The following is a 20,733-nucleotide window of genomic DNA, read 5'->3' on the forward strand; positions in this document are numbered from 1 at the left end:
AGAGAAGAAACATATGTAGGCGGGGCGTAGCTAATGGCTCATGGGCCCTGGTGCAAGAGTTCAGCTTGGGGCCCCCCTTCCCTCAGTGCTTTGTGGCCAAGGGCAGGAGGCGCATAGCCTTCGTGCTGCCCGAGGCTAAAATTGAAACGGCACCCCTGCCCCCATGCCAAATTCTTGATTTAACCCCCTTCGCTTAAGCCAGAGGTGTAACTTGACCAGCATAGACTTTCTATAATACTGGTGTCTTCTTATGCACCACAAGGGTCTTTGGGCCCCCTCAGGCTCCTGGGCCCGGTAGCGACTGCTACCTCTGCACCCCCTATAGCTACACCCCTGTACATAGGGCATGCTGGGTTTAGGCTCTCCCCAACTATAAATTGCATCAGTAATGCTTGTTACTAGGAGAATAAGGAGTGATGATTTCCCACCAGAATAGCCAGGGGCAGAATGGTAACTTAAAGTGGCCCTGGAAGAAAAAGCTAAAAGTGGCCCCATGTTGTAGGCAGGTCCAAATAGACAGAAGGAGGAGAGACCTGCAATAATGGAGTGCAGCACAGAATACTGCCCTAGCAGAACCAAATACCACGGTGCAGCATAAAATACTGCCTCCCCAACCACAGTATACAACTGTATCAACATCATGAGGACGGTGAAGCAGTTGAGTTCAGGAGGGCACTCGTGGCCACTGACCATCAGATCATTATGTACCTGGCCTGCGCCCATTAAGAGGGCTTTAGTGGCCCCCTGGGCATCGGCCCACCGGGAAATTTTCCTGTAGGTTCTATGGCCAATCCGCCCCTGAGAATAGCCCTTATGGGTATGGATAGCTTTTGAAAAATCACAAAGTATTTTCCACTTTCTAATCACCTGTAGCGAAAGCGGCTCCCCTTAAAGAACAAGTTACTGCTAGAAACCGTGCGGACCTGGTTGGAGTTTTCAAGTCTGCAGAAAGAAGAAAATAAATGGTTAGAAAGAATATATGAAAAGAAAGGGGATCTATAGGATGGTTAGCAGAATGCATGGATTACAGGATACTGACTTGTAGAAAGATTGGTTCTCAACTCCACATTTCCACAGGTGTTTGCAGGCCTCTGGAGTGGGTGCCAAGAACGTCAACACCAGGCGCTTTTCCTATAGGGACAGACATTACAATGTACATTTTAAGCTAAATTTCATAGATCCGAAGAGAACAAATGAAGTGCTGTCAAATCGTCACTCCTGACAAGGGAAGGGCCTAAAATTTGACAGCCTTGCTATCTAATGGTTGCCCATGTACATTATATATATCCTGACTGACTGGTATATATAGGGCTTATATGACTGATGAATACACACACTCAGAAGATGGTGCCTTGCAGCGCTGGTGTCCTAGCTTCAAATCTGACCAAGGTCACCATCTGCATGGAGTTTGTATGTTCTCCCCATGTTTGTGTGGGTTTCCTCCCACACTCCAAAGACATACTGGTAGGGAATCTAGACTGTGAGCCCCATTGGGGACAATGAGATGCGATTGTCTGTAAAGTGCTGTGGAATATGTCAGCGCTATATAAGTGTGTAAAATAAATAGAAACAGGCAGGATAACACCATCACAGGGAGATTTGGCTGTGCAATCAGAAATGCTGAAAAGACAAGGTGCAGTTCTTCGCATAATCATCATATTAGGTTAGAACATGTCCATATAGATATGAATTATGGTTCTACGCAATACCAGTGTGAAATGGTGTGTATACCTTTCATTCTGTATGTATACACATCAGTCATTCAGTAAAGGTATATATAGCTTCAGCTCACAGCCCCTAAGTTTATTATGCATCAACCAGGCATAATAAAGATTCCAGTCAGTTAGTGTATATATGTATATGTACATGTAGATTTTGACATCATTAGTCACCCATTATATATACCAGTCCATATGTATATACCAGTCTGTCAGGGTATATATTGGCATTTTACCTCCTTCTCTCTCACATATAAATGAAAAGTTTTTCCTTCAAATTTCATTTTTGTGGCATCACTCCTGAAACAAAACAAACAAAAAGAAATAAAAATCACAAAGACTTCCACAAGAAAAAACATAACGAGACATATGGCAAGAACAAGTGCAAGACACTAGCATGACACTACGGACACAAGGCATGGGGGACTTCATAGAGGACTACAGGACAGAGTGGAGGATGGTTGGTTTATGATGTGAGATCCCATGGAAGCTGGACAAGCAGGTCACTTGTGATTGTGGTGGTAGGAAGTGTTGTCTCATCTCTGAACCACATTAAAATACACCTGCAAGACCACTCATGTAGCTCAATGCATTGTACTATTCAACCATCCTTTTCTTATAACGCTATGTTGTGCCGCACCTCTGCCACTCCTAGTAAAAGTTTATGAATAATTTGACAACTGGGTGTTACTAGTTGGGGGTGTGCCCCTACACAGCCTCGCACTGTCCATCAGTACTGACAGTAACACCCAGGAGACAAGAGGAATGGTAACACCCAATTGTCAGTTTATTCATACATTTTCAGGAGGAACAAAAGGAGAACTGCATAAGGGCTTGTTCAAATGACCGTTGCCCCTCCGTGCCTGTGCTGTGTACCGCAAATTGAGGTCCGCAATGCACGGACGACGTCCGTGGGGCTGCCGCATGCGGATCGCGATCCCATTCACTTGAATGGGGTCTGTGATCGGCCAGTTCTGCAAAAAGATAGAGCAAGTTCTATCTTTTTCAGGTGCAGAGACACGGAACGGAACCCATGGAAGTACTTCGTAGTGCTTCCGTAGTGTTCCATTCCGTACCGCATCTCCGGATTTGCAGACCCATTCAAGTGAATAGGTACGCATCCTTGATGTGGAATGCACACGGACGGTGCCCCGTGTATTGCGGACCCGCCGTATGCGGTCAGCAATATGGCAACGGTCATGTGAACAAGCCCTAACACAGAGGGCTCTGCCATTTGCGCAAACAGATTTTTATGACAGCATATGGGATATTTTTATACTGAGGGAGAAATTCCATAGCAGTTTCTATTGTGTTTTTTCTCCTTTTACATAGTGTAAAAGTAAAAAAATTTATGCTAAAGCAACATAATATTGTAGAAAAATAAAATATTTTTTATTTTATTTATTTTCCCTATCCCATGTTAATAAATTCTATAAGACACTTGTGGGGCTCAAACCATCAGTACATCTCTAGCTGAATTCCTTGGGGGTTGTGGTTTCCAAAATGGGGTCATTTCTTGGTGGTTTCAAATGTACTAGTATCTCAGCAGTGTTGCAAATGTGACATGGAGGTCAATCCATTCCAGCAAAATCAGCCTTTCAAAAGCCAAATGGCACTCCTTCCCTTCTGAGACCTGCAATTTGCCCATATACCGGTAGCTGTTTATGACTGCATATGGTGTATTGTTGTACTGAGGAGAAATTATGTAACCATTTTGGGTGCTTTTTTCCTGTTAACCCTTGTAAGAATGAAAATGTTTAATCTAAAACTATGTATTATTGGAACCACATCATTTTTCATTTTTATGTAACGTTTCTTATAAATACTATGAAATATCTGTGGGGTCAAAATGTGGAATTTATATTGAGGGTAATATTTGAAGTCAGGTTTGCTACCTTGAATATTATTTATTAGGCTATAATTGGACTACAACCAATATTTTGGTCTTGTTTTAAATCTGATAATCTGTAAATTTTATTTTTATAAAAGGAAAAATTGCTTTGTAAACAATTGGAGTTAATTCACTCCTATCAAATTAGATGTGGTAAAATTATTAGACAAACCGTAACATAGTAATACAGTTAACAGGAAAGAGAGGGGAAGAGTGGAAAAAGGGAGGGGGGTATGGAGGAAAGGAAAAAGGATAAAGGGGGTACCAGTTAAAATAATTAATTGTGAATAATTACATTAAATGAAAACTAATAAAAAAAAATGTTTTATACATTTTAACCTGTCAACTTGACAAAAATTGAGAAACTTTCTCTGGAGTCAGATATTCCATCCAAGCATTCCATATAGCCTTATATTTGTGCAGGTTTCTTTCAAAGTCATGTACTTTCAAAATTTCGAGAAACCAGTCTTTGACTGTCAGTGTTAAATCTGATAATCTAACCTTTGAAACAAGATCAAGAGGCACTAGCCCTGATATACCACAAGTTATAGCCCTTAAAAATAGGTCCCAGTGACAACTGTATATACCAGCAGACTCACATCTGTTGCTGCTACCGAGTCTGAAATATTAAGGGTTAAAGTAGCCCCCCCCTTCAGTCAGCTGTGAGATCAGCCAACATAGAGAAGAGGGGCAGTGGAGGATATGCTGACAGGCTGCAGGGAGGCAGAAGAGACACAGATCCTTCTCTGTCCCTGTGTAACTGTATATGTCCCCATGGGGAGGGTAATAAAAACTTCTGTGCATGTTATCTATCCCCCTTACCCCACCAATCAGACAGTATACTTACTCTCTGATTGTCAAATATGGGTGTCTTTTTTCCAGAAAAAGAGTGTTAAGATGAGCGTACGGCATACATATTAGGACATCCTCAGACATCAGCCACAACTCCCTCCTCCATCAGGCAAAACTCCATTATACACCAAGGAAACTTGTATCCAGTACTGCTGCCTGTATTAGTGTCCATAATATATACAGTACAGAGCAAAAGTTTGGACACACCTTCTCATTCAAAGAGTTTTCTTTATTTTTATGACTATGAAAATTGTGGATTCACACTGAAGGCATCAAAACTATGAATTAACACATGTGGAATTATATACATAACAAAAAACTGTGAAACAACTGAAAACATGTCATATTCTAGGTTCTTCAAAGTAGCCACCTTTTGCTTTGATTACTGCTTTGCACACTCTTGGCATTCTCTTGGTGAGCTTCAAGAGGTAGTCACCGGAAATGGTTTTCACTTCACAGGTGTGCCCTGTCAGGTTTAATAAGTGGGATTTATTGCCTTATAAATGGGGTTGGGACCATCAGCTGCGTTGTGGAGAAGTCAGGTGGATACACAGCTGATAGTCCTACTGAATAGACTGTTAGAATTTGTATTATGGAAAGAAAAAAGCAGCTAAGTAAAGAAAAACGAGTGGCCATCATTAAGAAATGAAGGTCAGTCAGTCCGAAAAATTGGGAAAACTTTGAAAGTGTCCCCAAGTGCAGTCACAAAAAACCATCAAGCGCTACAAAGAAACTGGCTCACATGCAGGACTGCCCCAGGAAAGGAAGACCAAGAGTCACCTCTGCTGCGGAGGATAAGTTTCATCCGAGACACCAGCCTCAGAAATCGCAGGTTAACAGCAGCTCAGATTAGAGACCAGGTCAATGCCACACAGAGTTCTAGCAGCAGACACATCTCTAGAACAACTGTTATGAGGAGACTGTGTGAATCAGGCCTTCATGGTAGAATATCTGCTAGGAAACCACTGCTAAGGACAGGCAACAAGCAGAAGAGACTTGTTTGGGCTAAAGAACACAAGGAATGGACATTAGACCAGTGGAAATCTGTGCTTTGGTCTGATGAGTCCAAATTTGAGATCTTTGGTTCCAACCACCGTGTCTTTGTGTGACGCAGAAAAGGTGAACGGATGGACTCTACATGCCTGGTTCCCACCGTGAAGCATGGAGGAGGAGGTGTGATGGTGTGGGGGTGCTTTGCTGGTGACACTGTTGGGGATTTATTTAAAATTGAAGGCATGCTGAACCAGCATGGCTACCACAGCATCTTGCAGTGGCACGATATTCCATCCGGTTTGCGTTTAGTTGGACCATCATTTATTTTTCAACAGGACAATGACCCCAAACACACCTCCAGGCTGTGTAAGGGCTATTTGACCATGAAGGAGAGTGATTGAGTGCTGCGCCAGATGACCTGGCCTCCACAGTCACCGGACCTGAACCGGACCTGAACCCATCTATCTAGTTTTGGATGAGGGAGGAGGGAGTTTGGACTGACGGAGGATGGAGTTTTGCCTGACGGAGGAGGGAGTTGTGGATGATGTCTGAGGATGTCCTAATATGTATGCCGTATGAGCGCTTTCTCATCCTATGTGCCTAATTAGGCTGCCCAGACGTTTATCAGTATCCGGATCATAGTGTCAAATAAGTCACCCCAAACACAAACAAACATCAATCACATTCCCTTAGTATAAGGGCTGTTTCACACCAGCGAATGCCGTGTGTGACATCCGCTGCGTGAATGACAGCCAAGTCCCGCTGCGAAACAGAAACACAGAGCATTAACATGATTGAAAATGCTCCGTGCCTCTCTGTGACCTTTTTACTACAAAATCACAGTGAGATAAAGTTGTCCGTGATTTTGTAGTAAAAAGATCACAGAAAGGCACGGAGCATTATCAATCATGTTAATGCTCTGTGCTTCTGCTGTCCATAGCGGGTCTTGGCTCTCACCAACGTAGCGGATGTCACGCACGGCACCCGCTCGTGTGAAACAGCCCTAAAGGGGTGCATTCTATCTGGACAACGTGATTTATCTATTTTAAAGGGGTTGTGCATTGATTAGGTCATCAATATCAGATCAGCGAGGATCTGACTCCGGTCACCCCCGCCGATCAGCTGTTTGAAGGGGTAGAAGAACTCGTGCGAATGCTACTTCCTCTCGGAAATTACCTCTGCATCATCTCCTTAACAGAGGCAGTGCAATGTAATTACAACTGCTTGTCCCATTAATTGTAGCAAACCAGAAAGGCTGCTTAGGAATTGTGACTTAGGAATTGAACAAATACATTCAAATGACATTATAACCTAGGATAGGATAACCACTCCATTTATCCTTAAAGCACAAGAAACGTAAAAAAATCATATTAATATTACATGTACTTAGGTGCAGGGCTGTGGAGTTGCAGTCGGAGTAGAAGCTAGCTTTGAGTGGAGTCGGAGTCAGTAGAAGTGTTCCGACTCCAGCTGTTATTAAGATATATGAATAATGAATTTCTTAAACTTTCATAGGAATAAAGAAATGTTAAAGGATAACTGTCACATTTAGACCCTAATTTCAATTTTCATATATGTAGTTACTAATAACATGATATTCCAGAATCAGTTACTATTAGACTGACTTACCCCATATTTAATAAGATTCAGCCCTTAGCAACCAGTCTGCATAAAACTGCAATCTTACTATTCAGTTAAGATGGCCGCCACTGCCCTCACCCTGAGGCTAATCCCGCCTGCCCTCACTAGCCAGTAACAATAGCCCCCCAAAAGTGTCAGTAACCAGAGCCCTCCCCCCTAAAGGGTTAATCTCCTGCAGCACAAAGGGGTCCTCTTACCACATGTTGCTGTCATTTATACACTGAGCAGACGGCAGATCTCCCTTCCCTGGTCTGCGCTGCTCCAACTCTGCATTCTCCAGCTCTGCTGAGTGAGGGAGCGTCTGCCAAGCGCAGGGACAGGGAGAAGTGCACACAGCCCAGGCACTGTTATCAGCTGCTGGGGAGGACCTGGCTTTAATTATTTACTTACAGTCCCTGGCTGTCAGTAATGTGAGCCTGCATGTTGGCGTGCTCCGTCTACTATCAACAGATAGACGGACCATGCCTAGCAACCCTATTTTAAGCACAGATAAAAGTACGCAGTACAGGGAACAAAAATGTGGAATTAAGGGGTAATTGAATACACAGTGAAAAGTTGAAATAGGGCCACCAAGGTGATATTAATCACCACAATCCAATACTCAAAAAAAAAATAATATGACAGTTATCCTTTAATCATAAATATATTTTACGTTTTATCAATCTAAGGCGCTTATTTATAAAGAATCAGAAGCAAAGTGTTCTATTGGTGATAGAAAAATGGTTCTCACCTCTCCTGTGTTCTCTCCTTCCCTTATATTATAAACAGTGATAAGCAGGGTGTTCTAGTGGTGATAAATAATCAGTTCTCACCTCTCCTGTGTTCTCTCCTTCCATTATACTATAAATAGTGATATGCAGGGTGTTCTAGTGGTGATAGATAATCAGTTCTCACCTCTCCAGTGTGTTCCCTCCTGTCCTTATACTATAAACAGTGATAAGGTGGGTGTTTTAGTGGCGATAGATACTCAGTTTACACCTCTCCTGTGTTCTCTCCTTCCATTATACTATAAATAGTGATAAGCAAGGTGTTCTAGTGGTGATAGATAATCAGTTCTCACCTCTCTTGTGTGTGTTCCCTCCTGTCCTTATACTATAAACAGTGATAAGGTGGGTGTTCTAGTGCTGATATATAATCAGTTCTCACCTGTCCTGTGTTCTCTCCTGTCCTCATACTATAAATAGTGATAAGCAGGGTGTTCTAGTGGCGATATATAATCAGTTATCATCTCTCCTATGTATTTTACTAAGTATCTTTATGCTGCTCCAATGCCCTTAGTTACAATCCAAGAAGCTGTGCTGCACATGCTCAGTAGTAAGTTCCTCCTCTAAAGACCAGAGGGGGAAGTTCACTACTGGGCATGCCTGCAGTCATCTCACAATTGCTAGACTGAACAGGAAGACAGCCTTAGAAGACAGCTGAGTGGAGGCCCTGGCGCACACGGAGCTCTGGCTTCTTTCAACAGCTGATCAGCAGAGTTGCCGGGAATCATACCCCTGCTGATCTCATATTGACGACCTACCCTGAGTTTAGGCCATTAATATGAAAATCCCAGAGGACCCCTTACGGCAAACTCTGAATATAGCAGCTGCACTTTTTAAATGCTCATTTCATTCAATTAGACTTGCAGACGATTCTCTGCATTTCTAGGACATACACACATAGCTGCATTACATTATCTGTCTGTCTGACACTGTCCTATCTTTTGTTACGACATTACTACACTGACATGTATAGACAGCAGATAACTGCCTCTCAGTTAAAATGTTGGTGACATTTTTATTTTTTACATTTACTGATTTTGCTGTATATTTTAGGAATGCAAAATGTATATTTGAGCAGTTTTACCGTCCATCAAAATTATCAGTGCAGAAAGCTATTATTCTGTTACCCGAAAATTGGCAAAGATGTTGCCCATCTGGTTACTGCTTTGCCACCAACTCAAGTTACTGTAGAGAAGTTATTCTCTGTTCTCTACATAATTAGATCGAATTTGAGAGCATCTATGAAGGAGGACCTGACTAAGATAATACTTTTACTGAGGACAAATTAATACATTTCTTAAAATTATCAAGTGCGTAACAGTGTTTTCCAATTATTAGAGGGAATGTGTCATCAGAAAATGGCCTATTGTTTAAATTTTTGGTGACTTACCGGCAGGGGCGTACATAGAAGTCATTGGGCCCCATAACAAGAATCTGAATTGGGCCCCCCTAACTCCGCCCGCTACCCATCCCTGGCCCATCCCACCACCTGCCTTGTCTCTCCTCACCTGCCCCCTCCCTATTATGCACCCCAAAATGCCTGGGCACCGTATACAGGTAATACTTACTCCCCGACACCCTCGTCACTCCTGATGCCCCCACAGCTGCCACTGAATCCCCCTGTCATACGGATCCAGCAATGGGGGGGAAGGGGGTAGTTGGTAATTTCCCCCACACTTCCCCCATATAGTAATTTCCCCCACACTGCCCCAAAACAGTAGTTTCCCCCAAACAGTAATTTACACCACACTTCCCCCATATAGTAATTTCCCCCACACTGCCCCAACACAGTAGTTTCCCCCAAACAGTAATTTCTCCCACACTTCCCCATATAGTAATTTCTTCCACACTGCCCCATATAGTAATTTGCCCCCCCAATAGTAATTATAGCACCTTGTCCTAGCGATTAGCACCTGCCCATTCTTTGATCTAGTAGTAGGCACCTGCCATATTAGTCCTTGCCCTTGCAGTGGGCACCTGCCCAGTGGCTCTTCGCCCTTGCAGTGGGCACCTGCCCCATCCTTGTCCTTGCAGTGGGCACCTGCCCCATCCTTGCCCTTGCTGTGGGCACCTGCCCCATCCTTGCCCTTGCTGTGGGCACCTGCCCCATCCTTGCCCTTGCTGTGGGCACTTGCCATATTAATCCTTGCCCTTGCATGGGGCACCTGCCCCCACAGAGTTCTTGTGCCAGTCGTGGTCCCCAGCCCGATGTGTCCAGGGGGCTGCACGAGCACTTGAGCAGGAGACCAGCCCTGCTGGGAGGAGGAGACATATTCTGAAGGAACCCGCACTGAAAAAGGGACAAGTAAGGATGTGCAGGTAGCCATCCCGGCTGAAGTCAGCATGGCCACACACAGAAAAGTTCTAGAGCGGGAGCGGCGGAGAGCGGATTCTGCAGCAGAGGGGCGGGAGACGGCCCCATACACCATCTGCTCCCGTCCACATACCTGGCGCACTTACCTGCCTGCTCACGTCTCCCCAGGCACCGGATCCCACAGCTTCATAAGTCAGCATAGCTGGGGTCCCGTCATTGCCTCAGTTACCGATGCTGTCTGGAAGTAGGAGGAGCCATTGTGCTGCGTCCCGGGAGGGAAAAATGTCTGTGCAGCAGAGTAGACATAGGGGGCAGGGCTTCCATGCGCTTTGGGCCCCCCTGTGCCGCGGGCCCCACAGCAACGGCGTGGTCTGCCTATATTGGCGGTACGCCACTGCTTACCGGTATATTTTTAATTTTCCATGTCGCTATATTTAGAAAAAAATCTATACAATCCTGCAATTTTCACACTGGCCACTAGGTATAATAATAGCTCATGATTTCCTGTTCTGTACAAGTTTTCAATAGCTATCTCCTTATTATCACATGCAGATTTACAATGACAGATATCACCTCACAGGATCCACCATTCACAGGTAAAATTACAGCCACTCGACCTCTGCACAGGTCACAGAGCATGCCTAGAAAACTCTCCCATAGTAGTCAATGAGGTCCTCTCCAAGCCATTGTGTCTATGACCCATGGGGCTGCTCTGAGGACAGGAAAGTCCTACTATATTTTAGGCCTACTGGCCAGGGTGCAAACTGCAAGATTTTAGTTTTTATGTAAATATAGTGCCATGGAATTGTTTTTTAAAAAATCACCCAAAAATTATTTAAAAATGTGTTTAACAAAAAAAATTAAATTTTACAACAGGTCATTTTCTGATGCCACATTCCCTTTAAAAGCATAGTGTATTTCTCATAAAGTTATTCATTCAGAAATAGTTTTCCGATAAATAAAAGTTTGAATTAAGTAGCTGGATTTACTACTGTGAACTTGTTATTACTAATAATAAAAATTAGTTATTTACTGAACAATAAAATAACAAAACACTAATATCAAATGGGCTCAATATAACGTACAAAGAACCATATACCATAGCAGGGCCCTTGCTATTATAAAATACATAGTATCCTAAAAATGATATAAAATAGACAAATTCTATAGTAACTCTCTTGTCATAATAAATATACCAAGAGGTTGATCCAATGCTGGTAGTAGATCAATAATTAGTTCTTGGTGAATCCAAATGTTTGTTCCTATTTAGTGTAGATCAGTTACTGTTGAACTCATACGATATTGAATCATAAAATAAGCTCAAATGTAAGTCAATTTAAATAAATCGCTCTGCAGTGTTTTACCACCTCCCTCTGTGGTCCAGGCTGTAAAAACAATAGATTGAGAGCAGATTCAGATGCAAAATGCAGGTGAGGTATAATAATGCAGTAATCCATGGGGCCGGAGTGGAGTGTCATTCTCTTACCGACGCACTCACGTAGTCTAGCCGCTTGATGTAAAGATAGACTGTTCGTTCTCAGCATGTCCCACATAGTACAGGCGCTTTGATCAGCGTGGTTGGCTTGTAAATACCGTGCACGGCTAGTAGACCCTCACTGATTGCATCAGACTGGTATTAGGGGATGGCGATTAGATAGAGGTTATTTCGTGGCTACTATGCCAGACGCGTTTCGAAGTTAACAAACTTCTTCCTCGGTACCACTATGAGTGCGTTGGTGAGAGAGAGAGACACACTACACTATACTCCGGCCCCACGGATTACTGCATCATTATACCTTACCTGCATTTCGCACCTCACCTTCTCTAAATCTATTGTTTTCATAGCCTGGACCACAGGGGTAGGTGGCAAGACACTCTGCAGAGCGATTTATTTGAACTGACATATATCTGAGTTTATTTTATGATTGAATATCCTATGAGCTCACCAGTAACTCACCATTTTATATCATTTTTAGGATGAAACGTATTTTTATAATAGCAAGGGCCCTGCTTTTGTAAATGGTTCTTTGTACATTATATTAAACCCATTTGATATTATTGTATATGTATTTTGTTATTTTATTGTTCAGTAAATAATTTATTTTCTAATTCAATTGTGACTAGTGATGGCCTTGCGGTTCGTGGCGAACTTTGCGCTTTCGCGATCTGCCGAACATATGGCGATGTCCGCGTGCGCCATATTCTTTTGCATTGCGCCAAACTTTGACCCATGACACATCCATCAGGTGGGACAGGACAGCTAATTGAGACGTTTCAGCACATCCCTATAACAGAACCTGATCTGGCAGCCATTTTACATTATGTGTTTTGCCAGTGTAGGGAGAGGTTGCATTTTGGAGCAGAGACAGGCTGTTAGGAACTTAGGGACACCAAACGCTAGCTAATAGGGCCACAAAAGTCCTTTTGTGCTATCGATAGGTGTGATACACAGAGGGGTGTCATATAATATACTTTGTGACATAGAAAGTATATTATAGTGCATTTGTATGCTTCCAGAAAATACTGATTGAGAGCTGCAATCTATCAGCTTCCACAAAATAGTGATTGAGGTTTTCCATATACCTGTGTCCACAAAATTACTGCTTGATAGTGATATACCAGCTTCAACTAACAACTGATTGAGTCTAGCCATATAATCAGCTTCCACAAAATAGTGATAGAGGTTTTCCATATACCTGCGTCCACAAAATACAGATTGCGGGTTTTGATATACCTGCTTCAACTAACACCTGATTGAGGCCTTCCATATATCAGCTTCCACAAATACTGCTCTTCTTTGGCACAGGGTCATTTTGAAAATGACAGGCAGAGGAAGAGGCAGGCCATTCCGCAGGGGTGGTAGGGTCGGGCAGATGCACAAGTCCGGGGACTAAGTGGGAGTTGGAGAAGGTGCGTGTGATTATGTCAAAGGGCGCACTAGAGTTTGTTGAGTGGCTCACTCAGCCTTTCCGCTTCTGTACCCTCCTCATCCTCTGTATCTGCACCCTCCTCACTTTCTGCTATGTGCACCCCCAAAGAAACCACATCACCATCACCAACATAGCCCCTCCACTCGAGTCAGAGGAATTATTTTCCCATCCATTCCCACACCTTACCGATGCGCAGCCATTCTTGGCATCGGATGAGTAAGAGGAGGTAGCAACGGCCGCCACCCAGCGGTCTGACGACAAAGAGGGTGGTCCCCACTGTTGCTGCCTAGTCTGAGATCTCTAATGTCAGTGGTGGTGAAGGTGACGATGATGACGTGTCGATGGACATCACGTGGGTGCCCGGAAGAGGAGGGGAGTTGAGAGGGAGAGACGGAGCAGCATATAGGGAGGAGAAGCAGGCAGAACTCGCAGTGCACAGGAGGCAAAAAGCAGACTGCAAATATATCTGGAATGAGCCATCCACGATGCATGGTCACATCTTGCGCTCCGAGGACGCCGGCACATGGCTCCGCAATGTGGGCTTTTTTTAACAAGTCAGCTGCTGACAATAGTTTTTCCATCTGCAGTCTGTTGTCACTACCAGAGCTTTGAGACGTTCTCACAGCTCTGTTTCTCCACCCCTGTGATGATGTCACTTAGAGCTTGGAGGAGTTCTCACTACTCTGTTTCTCCGCCCCTGTGATGTGGTCCTTACTCCCAGCTGTTCCTCCTGGGTTTGATTTCCCTGCCTTTAAATCACCCCTCCTCCTATTGTAGGGCGTGGATTATATTTCTCATTTCAGTTGTAGCTCTGGCTTGAGTATCTTCACTTGTAAGCTATCCGTTCACTGGACCTGTGTTCTGCTGCAGCAAGCACTCCGGATATTGCCAGCTGTCCTTGGATCCGTCCTCTCTGCGGCTGCAGCTCCTTCAGCTAAGTGTGCAGACATTGTTGTGTACCTGGTTATTTTCTGACTGGATCTGAGGTGGCCACGGTTCCCTCCATATACTGAGCAGGGCACCGGTGGCCGTGCCCCTTCCACTATTGTAGGGGTTACAGTGGTCATCAGTCTTAGGTACGCGGGCATGCCTCGTTCCACCATTTGGATCCGGGCATGTGCTTTAGCAGCATAGGGAGAGCTTTGAGGGTCTGACAGGGGTCACCCTTTATCTTCCCTAGTTTGGGTCCGGTCAGTAGCTCTTTTTACTGTGTATGCTCTTGTTACTCTCAAACAGCCGTGACATCTGTGCTGTAAACGCATCAGTCGCGGTAAGCCCAATACTCACCTAGGGACGACCACCTTAAAAAGGCACCTGGCCCCCCATCACCGAGCCCAGTGGGAGCAACGCAGTCAGAACCCACAAAGCCACACTCCTGGCGCTCCACGTCCTGCCTCTTCTCCTTCTCCTCTCTCCTCCCATTTGTCCTCCACTCCACCTTCCACAGTGCCATCGTCGCGTTCATCTGGCAGAAGGCAGGATTCCGTGGCCCAAATGCTCAAACGTAAAAAGTTGATGACACCGGATAACCTTCTTGCCCAAGGGCTGACCGCTGGCTTGTCGGAACTGCTAGCCCGCAAACTACTGCCATATAAACTAGTGGACTCGGAGGCCTTTAGAAAATTTGTGGCCAATCGAACACTGCAATGGAAAGTCCCCAGAAGGAAATATTTCTCCCAGAAGGGCATCCCAGAGCTATATGGCCACGTTCAGCGACAAGTGATTATATCTCTGGCACACAGTGTCGGTGCCAAGATACATCTGACCACAGACACGTTGTCTAGCAAACACGGGCAGGGAAGGTACATAACTTTTACTGCCCACTGGGTGAACCTACCGACAGCCGTCAAGCATGTAACCCGTAGCACCCGTGTGGATTTGGTGTTACTGCCACGGATTGCATGCAGGCAGGCCTCTTCTTCTCCTCCTACTCCTTCCTCCGTCTCCTCCTCGGCTGACTCCTCCTTTTCCACTGCTACTGCCTCTTCCGCTGCACCCCTAAGCTCCCCAGAACCTATTCGACGTGCCAGGTGAAACGTTGCCATGCTGTGCTGCGGCTGTTGTGCCTGGAAGCCAAAAGCCACACCGGTCCTGCACTCCTTTCAGCTCTGCGGTCACAGGCCGATCAGTGGCTAACCCCACTCAATTTGACAGTTGGTAAAGTGGTGTGCGACAACGGTGCCAATCTGCTGAGCGCGCTGAAACAGGGCAAAATGACACACGTCCTGTGCATGGCACACGTCCTGAACTTAGTCGTGCAGGTTCTGGGGAGCTTGGTTTCTTTTCACCGCGCCAGTGGCTGCTCATGCGTGATGCATGCAGACTTCTGATGCCATTTGATGAGCTCATCAAACTGGTCAGTCGCAGCCAGGGCACCATCAGTGATATCGTACCTTACGCCTTCTTTCTGGAGCGTGCATTGCATCATGTCATTGATCAAGCCGTCAAGGAGCAGGAAGATGAGGAAGTCGCAATGCTGAATGAATTCCCAGGGCGGGCTACTCCATCTGAGAAAAGTCAGCAGGAGTCTGAAGAGGAGTCAGAGAAGGATGGTGGCTGGGGGGAGGAGGAGGAGCAAGAAGGGCAGGCTTTAAACTTTTCGGGGATCCCTGGTGTTGTCCGTGGCTGGGGGAGGAGACCGAGGACGACATTCTCCTGGGTGATGAGCAGGAGCCAGGGCGCTCCACCACTTCCAATTTAGTGCAAATGGGGGCCTTCATGCCCCAGTGTTTGAAGAGGGATCCCCTGTATAAAAAGCATACAGGTCAAGGACCTGTACTGGGTGGCAACGTACTTAGACCCCCGGTACAAACACAAAATGGCAGACATGCTACCAGTATCACAGAGGGATGTCAGAATGCAGCATTTCCAGGCCTTGCTGCAAAAGATGCTGCATTCTGCTGTTACGGGCACTGACAGAGGAATTTCCACCCACAGCGAAACAGATGGGGGTACCAATCCTAACGCGCCTGCAGGAAGAGGGCAGTTTGAAGAGGTGTTGGTCACTTCAGATATGAGATCATTCTTGCAAGCAACCCATCGACAGCCGCCCTCCGGATCCAGCCTCAGGGAACGCCTAGAGGGAGAAGGGAGGAACCCCTTGACTACTGGGTGTGCAGGCTTGACCTGTGGCCAGAGCTTGCACAATTTGCCATGGAACTCTTGGCTTGCCCGTCGTCGAGTGTCCGAAAGGACGTTCAGCGCAGCAGGGGGGATCGTGACTGATAAGCGCACTTGTCTAGCTCACAACAGTGTGGACTACCTCAGATTTAAAAAAATGAATGAGGCATGGATCTCGTAGGAATTCAACACCTGTGATGACCACGTGTAATTGAATTTCCTCATACCAGCCCACACATATCCGCCACCATCAAGAACAAAGAATGTTCCTTGCCTTATGTATATACAGCAGCATAAAATGCCTTTTATGTCAGGTGAATGCCTAATTTTTGGGGCCTGTACTGGCCGACAGTTACATATTTATCCTGTGACTGCCTAATGTACCTCCAGCCACAGAATCCAAAGTTCTTTGCTGTCAGGTGAATGCCTATAGCCTAATGTTTGGGGCCTGTACTGGCAGACAGTTACATTTTTTATCTCTAGCCATATAATCACACCCCTGTCTCACTCCTCTGCCTCTCATTATGGTGGTGTATGAACTGCATTCACCATAAGGACCTTTTAATGTCACAGGGTCATGTGACTGTGCCCCTCACCCTATACTGTGCCTCTTTATACCCTGCATTGTGCCCTCTTACCACACCCTGTACTGTGCCCCTCACCCCATACTGTGCCCCATTATACCCTGCATTGTGTCCTCTTACCACACCCTGTGCAGTGCTCCTAGTCATTCCCTGTACTGTGCCCTCTTATACCCTTTTATCCGCTCACGGTATGGCGGTGTTATCCGGTCACTGTACAGAGGTGTTATCCAGTCAATGTATGGCGGTGGTATCCAATAACTGGATGGCCATAACTGTATCCCTTTCCCTGCCCACGCCATCCTCTTTTAGACCTGTCATGAGCGGGAAAAATATGTTGATTGCAGTGCTAAGGACCTTTTTGCGCCACAATCTGTGTCAGAAATACGCCTAACAGACATATTTCTATATAATAAATGACCACCTAAATGAATTATCATTCGGGGGTAGGGCTAATATCTTTATATTATATAGATTCTAGTGTATTATACTGGGCCCTGTATTTCCCAGTAGAAAATGATCCTTGGGAAACACAGTCCTCTTCCCTGACCACCAGGACCAGGTAGCGCTCTGTCAGTACATGGCGACCTCCCCTCTCAGTCACCCTGCTCCGCTGTGTACTGGTGCTTATTCTGACACTAGGGCTGGGTTCACATTCTATTTTTGCCATCCATTTAATGCATACCAAAAAGCTATGCGTTAACAGATGCCTCAGACTGATGCCGTACAGTGGCGTCTATTCACCATACAGTTCCATGGTAGAAAAAAAAATTACGCTACGTATGAATTTTTTTAATAGACTCTGCAGGATAAAAAAAATGTGGAGTGCTGCACATTTGTATACATCAAACCAATAGAAAATAACTTTTCTAAGCTCCAGCAGGGCACATTTTTGAGAGTTTCCCTTTAAAGGGAGTCTGTCACCACATTTGACCATATTAGACAGATCCTATAGCGTTATATGTGCCACCCAGCAGTTAAAAACGGTACCTTTGTTGCATATAACCGAGTCTTCTTTCTGCCAAAAATGAACTTTGAAGATTATGTAAATGAGCCCTCTCAAGTGCCCAGGGCGGTGTCTCAATCTTTCGAGCCCAAGACCGGACCTCCCCAACGGCTCATAACCCTGCCCTCCTTGTGCCTGTGCCCGCCCGTTTACTCCCCTCCCCTCGCCTTTTCCACGAGACTCGTAGCTGGCGCATGCGCAATGCGATGCCCAGTCCTGGCAGGGCATCGCAATACCTACTGCGCATGCGCCGGCTACGAATTTGTCCGCGCAGCCGCAATGGAAAAGGCGAGGGGAGGGGAGTAAACGGGCGGGCACAGGCACAAGGAGGGCAGGGTTATGAGCCGTTGGGGAGGTCCGGTCTTGGGCTCGAAAGATTGAGACACCGCCCTGGGCACTTGAGAGGGCTCGTTTACACAATCTTCAAAGTTCATTTTTGGCAGAAAGAAGACTCGGTTATATGCAACAAAGGTACCGTTTTTAACTGCTGGGTGGCACATATAACGCTATAGGATCTGTCTAATATGGTCAAATGTGGTGACAGACTCCCTTTAAGATGCATAAAAATGGCCCCTGATTAAAATACATATTTTTTGTGGGAATTTTTGCCAATGATCCCCCTCTGGTATATGACTGTCCATGTTGTGGGACTATTTGTGTAAGTGTTTGCTGGCTGCAAATATGACCTGAAGGTTTTTTAGGTTCGCCTGCCATTAAAGTAAATGGGGCCCGCCGCAAACGCGCGGTTCGTGAACATTTGATCGCGAACTCGCTTTTGCGAATCGTCCCGCCGATGTTCATCCATCACTAATTGTGACTCTGATCATTTTATCCAGATTTGGGTGTGCCTACTATATTAAATTTTTCCTAGTGCATCTGTTAGACTGGGACAAGTCTAATAATAGTGCACCTCAATTCCATATTGGAAACAAACGGTGAGCCCCTGGCTCTTTTTTTCCTTTGTTATTACTAATTATTGGCCATTTATGAAGGAGCCCGAGTCGGTGTTATAAACTACAGAAGTCAGGGGTGCATGTACAGTAAATGAGATGAGAACAGGTCCTTACATTGTATTAAGATACAGAAAAATACATCAATGTTCTGAGAACAGACTCAGCTTTACTTGGGTTACAAAACGGTACAACGAGTACGAGACTATACAAAATAGTAGAGAACACAGACACAGATGATTACAATACACAGAACAGCCTACAAGACGAGACTCAAAATGTGTGCCTTTGGGATAATGTCCTCCATCCCTGCTCTGAGCCATCACAAACTGATGCTTCACTATTAAGAGGCACATCTGACCTAATTAGAAGATGTGTTGGCTAATGTACTGATAAATAACACTGCTGAACTGCAAGCATCACAAAGATCCTACTAAAAGGTATTGATCAATAACAAACCATTGAGAAATAACTGCCAGCTTTTGGTAAGTTGGGAATCAGCATCAGGCAATCCATTTACGCTAAAGAGGTTCTCTGGGAAAAAAAAAATTAAAATACTTAAATAATAGTTTATTATAAGTAAATTCCCAAATCCGTTTAATTAGTTATAATGGCTTGCTTTGCCTGGGGAGCAATTATCAGGAAAAATAAAATGGCCGCCTTCCTATTAGTCCACACAAAACTTATCCTAATTACAATGGAGGACAAGTTACTTCACAACACTGAGGTAAAGAGCTGCCTCATCCGCCTCTCTGCTCTGCTTGTCAGGGATTATGATCCTGAATACAGATGATAAGATCTTCAGCTGAATCTCTGTAGGAATGGAGTTCATCAAGAGACATGTAGTACAGAGAGGAAGTTGGGGATGTGACTAATGAGAAGCAGCACCTGTATGCATTCTCCATTACCACAGACTATTCTGTCCGTCCTCTTTGTACTTCATGTCTCCTCATGGACTCCATTCCCGCAGAGATTCAGCTAAAGATCTTATCAGCTGTATTCAGGATTATAATCCCTGACAAGCAGAGCAGAGAAAATCGATGAGGCAGCTCTTTACCTCAGTGTTGTCCTCCTGTGGGATTATGACAGGTTTTGTGTAGACTAATAGGACAGCGGCCCTTTTATTTCTCCTAGTGATTGCTCCCCAGACAAAACAAGCTATTATAACTGATGAAAGGTATTTGGAAATATATTTATAATACAGTAATATTTAAGTATTTTAATTTTCTTAATTCCCAGAGAACCATTTTAGGTGCGATATCGCTCCTATTAAAAGCGCATGTAACATGGCTATTAGGGGGCGGCAGGCTTAGCTAAAGAAAATCCCCTGCAGCATCATCACTACAAATGCTGTTATTCTGTGAATGGAAAGAAAGAGGAGGCTGCTGTCATCTGCTAAAGGTATTCTGTTGATGTGGAGGGGAGAAAATTGTTAAGTAACAGGGTATTTTACAATATTGCTCTATATATCCCCCTACATAGTTCTAGATAGACTAGAACACTTATTTGGTGCCATTTTAATAGGCACTCTCTTGAATCACCCAAATGTCACCTAAGATAAGATAAGATGCCTTTATTGTCACTGTACAATACAATGTAATACAATGTACAATACAATGAAATGTTGTTTGGAGCAATCCTAGATGCCATGGACGGGGGAACAAGAACTGACATTTAAACTAAAGCATTACACTAGAAAAAAACAAAACATTGCACTAGAAGGCTAGAACCTGGTGATTATTGTATGTCTGCAGCCTCAGAGATGCTGTGTTTCCAAAGCTAGATGATATTATAGCCACAGGATACAGTATAGGGAGAAGTCTTGAAAGTAAGGAAGGCTGCAATTTATACACATGTATAAAAAATATGAAGCAAATATGAAGGACACAGTGATGTGTAATTATCCACTGCAGCCAATATACCTATTTCCTACCATCAAATACATAGGTGGTCAAAAAGGACATCTCACTTTG

General features: G+C 44.7%; 1 protein-coding gene across 2 annotated transcripts in view; it reads right to left on the reverse strand.

Annotated features, from left to right (window-relative positions):
- The window catches only part of FRMD5 (FERM domain containing 5), a 98,413-nt gene that overhangs the window by 5,514 nt on the left and 72,166 nt on the right, over positions 1 to 20,733 (reverse strand). For both annotated transcript variants that reach the window (XM_044283135.1, XM_044283134.1), the window contains 3 exons: positions 1,955 to 2,018; positions 1,040 to 1,131; positions 868 to 942 (listed from right to left, as the gene is read on the reverse strand). In XM_044283135.1, the coding sequence (XP_044139070.1) occupies positions 868 to 942; positions 1,040 to 1,131; positions 1,955 to 2,018 (231 nt within the window). The remainder of the gene's footprint in view (positions 1 to 867; positions 943 to 1,039; positions 1,132 to 1,954; positions 2,019 to 20,733) is intronic.

Source organism: Bufo gargarizans, chromosome 2 (genome assembly GCF_014858855.1).
Source record: "Bufo gargarizans isolate SCDJY-AF-19 chromosome 2, ASM1485885v1, whole genome shotgun sequence".
Classification (NCBI taxonomy): domain Eukaryota; kingdom Metazoa; phylum Chordata; class Amphibia; order Anura; family Bufonidae; genus Bufo; species Bufo gargarizans.